At 33.6% G+C, this 9848-nt stretch overlaps 1 protein-coding gene across 1 annotated transcript; it reads right to left on the minus strand.

Annotated features, from left to right (window-relative positions):
* Positions 1-788: 788 nt before the first annotated feature.
* LOC25483453 (NADPH-dependent thioredoxin reductase 3) lies at positions 789-8873 on the minus strand. Its single transcript, XM_013612147.3, has 10 exons — positions 8634-8873; positions 7349-7556; positions 7148-7253; positions 6442-6707; positions 4886-5165; positions 3506-3613; positions 2672-2758; positions 2427-2531; positions 1586-1716; positions 789-1173 (listed from the first exon to the last, which is right to left on the minus strand). Exons 1-10 carry the CDS (start codon positions 8824-8826, stop codon positions 1113-1115), a joined length of 1545 nt encoding a protein of 514 aa, XP_013467601.1. The 5' UTR covers positions 8827-8873; the 3' UTR covers positions 789-1112.
* Between the last annotated feature and the right edge of the window lie 975 nt (positions 8874-9848).

The raw sequence follows: 9848 nt of genomic DNA on the forward strand, positions 1-9848 counted from the left end.
CAATTAACCTCCAAATTACACATCTTGTTATTCTTCTTATTCCACTGCTATATGCTCTCTTACTTCGGTAGGATCGAATGCTGACAGCTAATTGGCTCTTAATTTTTGCTGACATTCCCAGAATCCTAGTTAGTGGGGAGCCAAGACAAACAACACAGTGACAATACACGAATCTATACTATTTGCTCTCCCATCTTTGGCTTTGATGTCCCCCTATAAACAGCAAACAGTTATGTTTCCAAGCTCAGAATCCAATGATAGAAGTCAATGCAATGATATATATATGCTGATCCTGTGTGAATGAAATTGAAACGGTGTCACACTAGTGGTGCTAGTAATTTGGCAACTTGGTGGGAATATATGGCACTTGTGGATGGGAAAATATATTAGTGAAGTAAGTAAACTCCCTTATGTTATAAACAAAGGAGTCATTTCTTTAATCCCCGTCATTCATTTCTCATATCCTTAATTTTTCTACATACAAACTCTTATTCAACATCCTATGAGAGGTAGAAATCGTGACGAGAAATAACATTCGAATCAGAACCCCAGCGAAGGCAACAGTTGCACATGGATTCATTCAACGATAGTAATCAGCTCAGTAATATAATGATCAGCTGGTACCATCACAATTCTAAGCTAACTGATGCAGCTTGGAATTGCCAGATTCTTTCCCGCGCAGTTACAGTAGAAATATCTAGTTAACGTGGGATCGGGGAAGTAGCGACTTTTACAGTAGAAACATCTATTGCCAAATTCTTGCCTTAATTTTGACATGATCTTACCAATTAAAATGTGGAAAAAAAATATTATAAATATGATCAGTCATTTCAGCTTGGATGATGACAGGGTGTGATTTCACTCACCACATTGTCATCAATGAGAAGCTGGTAGTTGAACTTGCTGAATTCAAATAGGAAAAAAAAAAATACAATATTGAACGATAAAAATTACAACAATAACTGGTAGCTCTCTACATGTACAATCTATGAAAATGCTGATCAGTTCAAGGAATAGCTGTCAAAATTGACAGCGCTATTCAGCAGGCCAATGTTGAAAACAAAATTGAATCACAGAACTCGGTTATCACCCTTGAATGTTTTTATGTACTTCTATATATTTGCCTCGATGAATTCTCGGTATTCTCTCTTCATTTTAACTCCTGAAACAGTCCTGCAAAATCAACAGCAGTCAAAACTAGCAAGAATATCCATGAAGCAAGTCACAATGGGCTCTCAAATCTGTTTAGAACAAAAGATGGCAATTAGCAATTTAAGTCTTTTTTTTTTTTTTTTGAACAAGCCAAAATGAGATATATTAACAAAAAGTTTTGGTCCCTAGCACAAGGAGTGCATTAGGAATCAAAACAAAGTTACAACAAAAGTACTGAAAACACCACCAAAAGAAAAATGAAATACATCAGCCAATCCCCAAACAAACCACGGGATACTACAATGATAGGAATTAATGGTTAAAGTTTATATCTTGGGGGAAACATCATGACAAACTCATGCTTGAACCATATATCTTGATGAATATTATAAATGATAAGAAATAATAATAGAAAAGATCAAGCAGTACTAACTTAAGATTCTCCTTGTTTTTAAAAAACTGCACACACGGAGTACCCATGATTCCAGCTGCTTCTGCTATTTCTGGATCTTCCTCTATATCAATTTCAACAAAATGTACACTCTGATCATATTCATCAATTACCTGCCATGAAAAATTTTGAAAAAAAATTAAAACATTATTACTGTGCAATTTAATATTGACAATACCATCAAACAAGGAAGTGAAAGTAATTTCATTTAGTTACTATGTCATGTATAATATAACCATTAATGTATTCTCTTATATATCTATTAAGATCCACGTTAATACATTCACAACGGTTCATGTTTAAAATTTCAAATATGGTTTATGATAGAACATTATGGTAGAATTTGATCCATGTAGCCGACCCCACTTAGTGGGATAAGGCTTGGTTGGTGTTGATGTTGTTGTCTATTAGACAATTTATTTTTTTATGCCATTAGAATATTTGCATTTTGCTTGAAGGCAGTCACTGTGTGACGGTGTATTCTTCTTCATTAAGTGTATAATTTAGAACATCTATAATTTTTTCAACAATTTTCCAAGAATTAATTAATGTGGCATACGGACTACATTCTTATTCCGACATATGAGCATCACAGGGCACTGGTATATCTAAAATCATAATGACAACCAAATGTCTCAATGCATAGTTCAATTTTCAAAAAGAAACAAGGTTCAATGCCACACCACCATCTAACAAAAGACAATTGTCTATTCGTATTTCATTCCTTGAAAGTACTCATGTATCATGTCACTAACTAACAATACTATGTCCATGAGTACTATGATATCTAATTTCAGAATCATTCCATTGTTCTTTAACATACCTTACTGAGGATTGGCTTCAATGTCCGACACGGACCACATGTCGGTGACGTGTATAATACACATATAAGCCTTGGACTATCATGGTACAATTTTCGCAGAGCATACTGTAAACAGGAAAACGTGCAGGAGATAAAAATGTATTATAATACAAACCAAATAATCAAACATTAAATGAACTAATTGGAGATAACATATGCCAAGACTTTATTCTCATTAGCATAAGCACCTAATAAGGAATACATACCTGCCCCTTATGCTTTGTAAGTGTAATGTCAAAGCCCGCTTGAACATCCCTGTCTGTTAATTCCTTCTTAACCTCTTCATGTTTTGGCTGTTACAAGAAACAAATTGGAAGGCTGAGATTCATATTGGAAATTACAGCATAAATCAACTAATTTAATGTAAAGTTAGTTTCCTGTTATTATTTTACTAACATTTACTACAAAGAGCTTTTCTCCACCAATAACTTAAAAGCTTATAAGCATATGGAAATGATTTTATTGTATATCACAAGATAAATACTACATAATAGTTCATATATTCTCAAAACTATGTCCTTTCTTTGAAAAGATTCTGATTCCTAAAGAGCAATAGATAATATGCTACTCAGTAAAAGCTTGTTGAAATAACTAAGTGTAGCAGGTAATGGCTTCCTTATAATTTGTCCTCACGTAAAGGAATGTGTGTGCACGTTTGAGTTTCTATGTTTCTCCGTCTAAATCATTGAAGCGCCCATTTGGGACCTCATTGTGTCATCAAATTATGATTTAAATTTAATTGCATGTTGATGAGATGAGAGAAGCCCGTAACATTGCTCAAAGCCACTGATAAGTACTTACCATTACCCACCAACAAAATTTTGAGGAACTTAGCAAAGCAGACTCCAATTAACTTTATTATCAAATAAAAGTTAGCAGCCTATACAATTTATGAAGTTTTTCAAATTTATCCAATTTATAAAACATCAATTTTACAAACAAATCTTGATTGTAATGTGAACAACACGTTCTACGATGCTATATAATATACAGGCAAAATATAAGTGCTTATAAAATTGGAGTTCTTTGAACTAAAATACCTGATGGAACTCTATAAGAAGACCACTGCTGACGAGATATCTCTCAACTGATAAAGCTGCAATACATCCAGATCCAGCAGCAGTTACGGCTTGCCTCCACTCATGGTCCTATGAGAACAAGAAGAAATAACCTTAACATAGGGGCCTAAGCAGTCATCACTTTTTCATACAAAAAGGTAACGTCGAATCACGATAAATTTACATTATCTGTAATCAAAAGTGAACATATTTAAGGTGAAAAGGGTTTAGCTTGATACGATTTGATATAGAAAACTAAGGGAAATGCTAATAAGTGACCCCGGGGCACTCCTTATGAACATTAAATGTTAAGTTTTTATAAAAAAATTGTGTATTCAATGCATTGGAAATTGAAGTACTTGACTTTTTTAAGAAATTATTTCTTAATATGTAATCCTTAACTACATTATAAGGATAAATAGATTATATTGATCCCTATTTAAAAGGATAAATAGACTCAATGCTAAATAAGTAGGGAATTTAGGAAACACATACTACCTCCGTCCCTGAATACAAGACCCTCTTAATAAAAATTTACCCTTTTTATAAGAGCCTCTTTGAATTTTTAATTGCATTAATTATTTATAACCAGCATACCTCTATTAATTTTATATTTTTTGTGCAATCAACAATAAATACTATAAGGAGAACATAAACTAATTCTCTCTTGAAGGATAAACTTGTAAAAACAATATCAATTATCAACAAATTTAATACGACCACCAACATTCTTAATTCTCGTGGTTTAGTGAAGTGGGTCCCATATTTAGGGACAAATGTAGTAATGACAAGAGATATGGAAATTTATCCAATGAATTAATCTAATATACAATTTGATTGAAAATTAATCATCGGAGATAAACCAAGATATTCTAGAATAATATCAAGATATTATCATATGATTTTATTTTCTAAAATAGACAATGTACTATAGTAATAGAACTATAAACGAATTGCAGTGAATGAGTGAAATAATAGAATTTCTATTCATAATATACGTTCTCTAAATCCATATCAAGGCAATATTGAACATAGATCAATGGCATTGTAGAATTGAAATTAGAAGGTACAGCTCCCATTTCCCAAACATTAGAGAGATCTGGAATCTCCTCTCTATTTTTCTTGTAAAACAATTGATAACTGCCAGTGACTCTCCCTAAAAGGCTTATAGCTACTTACTCTGTATACAGAGACACCAACTAAACAGTTAATTTTTTTAAATAGAAGTTACTACAGTGATTCTGTTCTATAATAATAATAATAACAACAACAACTGTTGTTGTTTCTATTCTCTCCTATTCTTTCAAACATAGACTCTTCATAACGATCAAGTATATCAACACAAAGCATCCAATAGGTTACCTGCACATCTCCTGCAGCAAATACACCTTCAACTGAAGTTTTTGCAGTACCCTCTTTGACTAGTAAGTAGCCAGACTGGTCAAGTTCAACTTGGCCTTTCAACAGTTGAGTATTTGGTGAATGGCCTATGCCGTAGAATAGCCCTTTGGCCTCAAGCACTGACTCCTCCCCACTATCAAGCTTTCTTACTAAAATGCCAGACATCTGTCCTTTTGTATTGCTCACAATATCCACAGTCTCTGTATTGAAGTGCACAGTGACATTTGGATTGTCATACACTCTGAAAATTCGTGATAATCAACCTGTTAAACAAACATTCAGGAGTTGAAAACTCACATACAAGATGTTCATTAGTAGATAATTCACCTTCATAAAGAAGTCGAAATAGAAAACTCCATACTCAAACTGACAGGAAATAATAAAAGAGTACATGATACAGACTCCTTTAATCCCTTTTGCTAACCTAAAATTTTACAGCTGGTAGTAGAGTCTAGAGAATGCTCGGAATGCCTAGACTAAGCAGATAGTTTTCATCATGTATAATGTAAAAAAATATATATACTCTAGCTCAGTATATATATAGCAGAGTCCAGATATATAATCACATAACATGAGTTCATGACACCCTATTGAATGACAATTTAGACAAGAATTAAGTAAAGCATTTTGCAAGCACGCTTTTTTGGGGAATATGGAAAGAGAATGACCACAGGTTGCCATGTGAGAAGAGAATTATGATCAAACACATTATGTTATTAGGATAAATATAATATTTCATCTCCACTAAAAGCCAAATTACAAAGAAGCCTTAGCCTATGTTTGTGTTGGCGGTGGATTTCTCGTGAACGTGCATTAGGAGAGATCCTACAATTTGTGGCTTCTCTATTATCAATTCTCAAGGCTCTCAAACGCACAGTGGCAGTGGTGAAACGGCAAAACAAACACATACTTAATCTAGGAAATACTTTCCAAGTTAATTAAATTTGTTGTAATCTCCAATACAAATTATTGACATAAACATAATGCCTAACAAATCAGTTAATAAAAAAAATATTGATCACCCATCAAATGTATTACACATTAAAATAAAAAGGAAGAACAAAAATGTGTATTAAAAAATGAAGCAAAACAAAGGAAAGAAAAAACAATAATTTACAAGTTGTATAAGCTCAAGTAAACATAAGGTGGAAACTGAAAGGAAAAACAGAGAGGACATATTATGAATAATGAAAAAATATGAAGGTTGATGCCTTTAAAGATTGATCTAACTAAGTTTGTTTGAAACTCTAATTTTCCAGAGGAATATTGTGCGTATGTCAGAGAGAGAGAGAGAGAGAGTGGATAAACTAAAAGGGTACATTATGAAGTGTTTTAAGAGCAGGTAATTATATAAGAAAACTTACAATTATAGATTGTAATGGTAGGATCGGAATCAAATTATTCACTTGTATGATCACTTTAAATTTTAACATGCATTACATAGTTAGCTATTTCTTTATAAAACCATAACTAGTCAGCTACCAAGTAGAGAGTTGGGAAATATTAATCGGACACACCTATCTTGCATGGCTTTAGAAGCCCTTAGTTGGTCTCGACGTACAAGTAAGTGAACATGACGAGCATATTTTGTCAAATATAATGCTTCCTCTGTGGCTGTGTCACCCCCTCCAACGACAGCAAGAATTTGACCCTTGAAGAGAGGTGATGCTCCATCACAAATTGCACAAGCACTAATTCCTCTGCTCCAAAACTCATCTTCTCTGGGTAGCCTAAGTCGTTTTGCAGTTGCTCCAGTGGCAATAATTACAGTATGGCTCTTAACCTGAATGTAATCAAGAAAAGGTGATATACAACATATCAACAACTTTCTTCCAAAGAAACACAACTAGAAAGATATTATAATTACGGAACAATTAGATACAGAACTCCCATATACCACGAATTGGATATTATTGTTTTTGATAATGTCAAAATTCATAATGTATATAAATCAAAAGTGATGGCAAATTATTCATCATATGGTCGGTAGTTTTTATGACATTCAGGACTCGCATTATGAAAAAAATTATATGTCAATATCCAAATAAAACTGACTATCAAATATGTATGAGTTGCATTAATTCAACTCCATAAAATATCACAAAGAAAATTCAAAGAACCAATTAATTTATAAGTTAAAATCTTGAAATTTCGGGGATAACAATTTCTATTTCGATGCAATTATTAAATTGTAAATAAGCTTGCAGCTGATGAATATATCACCTTACGTTCACTGCTTTGGACAGTAAAAGGACTAGACTTCACATCAATAGCTTCAACATCTTCATGATGCAATTCTGCTCCCCAACGTTCAGCTTGCCGTCGCATCCTAGACAAGTAGAAAATTTGTGAACTCCAAGGTTTATTTATGCAAGTTAAATATAAACTACAAAGTAACATTATTTCATAACATGCATATAATACCTGTCCATTAGATCAGGTCCAGTAATCCCGTCCGGAAATCCTGGAAAGTTCTCTACTTCAGTTGTAGTCATCAATTGTCCCCCAGGAACACCACCCATTTGGTAACCCTCGAACACTACGGGTTTCAAATTGGCTCGTGCAGCATATATTGCTGCTGTGTATCCTGCAGGACCTGAACCTATAATTACCACATTTTCAACTGCGTTGCCTGTGAGAAGAAAAAACTGTCACTGTCAGCTTTGCTTATTATTCTAACGAAAGAGAAAAATCATTAACAAGAATTACTAGATCAGCAGACAGTAAGAAAGAACGCATACTCAAAACCTACAAGCCAATAATTTTGGTTCTCACTGAGTAATAAGGCATCTATATATATTTCAATAAGAGGAAACTTAAAAACACTATATAGTGTCATGAAATGCTATCAATCCGTCTAGGAAAATTGCACCAAACGTATAACCAATAATAATAACAACAACCCGTCTCAAAAAATGTCACATTTGCATTTTTTCCATGTATCAAAATAATTGTCACTTTGGTATAACGATTCAACATTTATTACTATTTTCCACTGTTATACTCAACTACCTCATTAACTACAATAACTAAGGGTGTTTTAGTAAATGATATTAATTTTACCATTGAAATGAACTCAACTAATCATTTCCTTAATAACCGTGCATAATCTGAGACGGAGAGAGTAGTTGGCTGGCCTAATTTACGGCTTAAATGTCAGGCTGAGTGTTGGAGCTTTCCATTTCAAGTACCTATTCTCGATATTGATGAAATACAACAACTTATAAATCTCTACTGCTACTACCTAAGCCATCTCCAAATCCTTTAACAACTACCCTCCATTCAATTCGAATGAAATAGTAACACAAACACAGACACCTAACACAATATCGACACCGACACACAGAGATAGCAAAATTCCCACAAATCAAACACAAGTAATCAATTTCATAACTGAACATGCTAATCAAGAAGAAACATTAACGACTTAATTTTATTTCCAAAATTACCACAATTAACTCTTCCTCCATAAAACTAAATTTCAATATAAATCTAAATCCAATAACAGACCAAAAAAATGCATCGTAACCTCGTTTTCTCCGACATTTAACATCAAAATTTCAATTTAAAATTAAAAAAAAAAAAAAAAAAAAAAATTAGCAAGCAAGCAAGCATTGAATTCACCTATAACACTAGTGCGAATTTGAGTGAGTCGCATTAATTTAATGAAAGAAAAGCGTAGAAAGAATGGATAGAGCAAGTAATGAACCTGGTGAGGCTACGGAGGAGGAAGAAGTGTCGGAAGAGGCTCGGAGTGTGAGAGAAGAAGAAGAACGAGTACGAAGAGAGCGGCGTGAGTTGATGAAGATGAAACGATGATGAGAGGAAGCAGTGGTTATACGGTGGTTGTGAGTGGGAGGAAGTGTTGCCACTCCGAAGAGTCCTATCTTCGCAGTAGCCATTCTTTCTTACAGACCATACAATCATCACCAGTAGACTCACCCATTAAATGCGCCCTTTATTTATTTTATTATTCAGCGTTTGTGCAACACGCGTTCAGACCAAACCCATTCATTTCATTAAATAAAAAATGTTTAATTGTAATTTTGATCCCCTATCTTTCCAAAAGTTGTAAATTTGACCCCCTAACTAATTAAAATACAAAACAGTCTCATATGTATTGGATCTTTGGCAGTTTTGGCCCCCAAAGTCACTTTTGACTTAGTCTTCGCTGACGTGGCACCCACAATGGTCGACACGTGGCACCTCACTTAAGGGATGTGGGTGCCACGTCAGCGAAGACTAAGTCAAAAGTGGCATTGGGGGCCAAAGCTGCCAAAGATCCAATACATAAAGGGATGTTTTGTATTTTAATTAGTTAGGGGGCCAAAATCGCAACTTTTAAAAAGATAGGGCCAAAAGTGCAATTAAGCCAATAAAAAACTACACTTGCTCATTGCTACTCTATATTACTCCCTCCGGTCCTTATTATAAGTAACAATTGACTTTTTAGATTTATTGTGTAAGTGATGTATCTAGCCCATATTTATAACGAGATGCATTAATTATCCAATGAACTTAAAAAGTCAATTGTTGCTTATAATAAGGACCGGAGGGAGTGTAAGAGTAAACTACACTTATAAGAGTAATTTAAGTATCTCATAGAGGAGAGGAGTATAGATTTTAATTTTAAAAGAGAGAAGTGTATATTTTAATATAAGAGATGAGAAAAATGTAATTCAAACACCTCTTAAAGGATGGAGTGTAATTTACTCATATTATAATGATCAAAGGGTGTAAATTAATAGGGATGGACAAAAGAACCAAAACATTAAACCAAACTGCTAAATTATACCAAACTGAAATGATATTAAATTGAATCGGTTTGTAAAAGTTCAAAATTGAACCATGTTTAAGGATCGGTTTATTAACTAAATTGTTTAAAAAAAAAACTAAGGGGGGTGTATTGGATCATGATTCTAAA

This window comes from Medicago truncatula, chromosome 1, assembly GCF_003473485.1.
Source record: "Medicago truncatula cultivar Jemalong A17 chromosome 1, MtrunA17r5.0-ANR, whole genome shotgun sequence".
Taxonomy (NCBI): Eukaryota; Viridiplantae; Streptophyta; class Magnoliopsida; order Fabales; family Fabaceae; genus Medicago; species Medicago truncatula.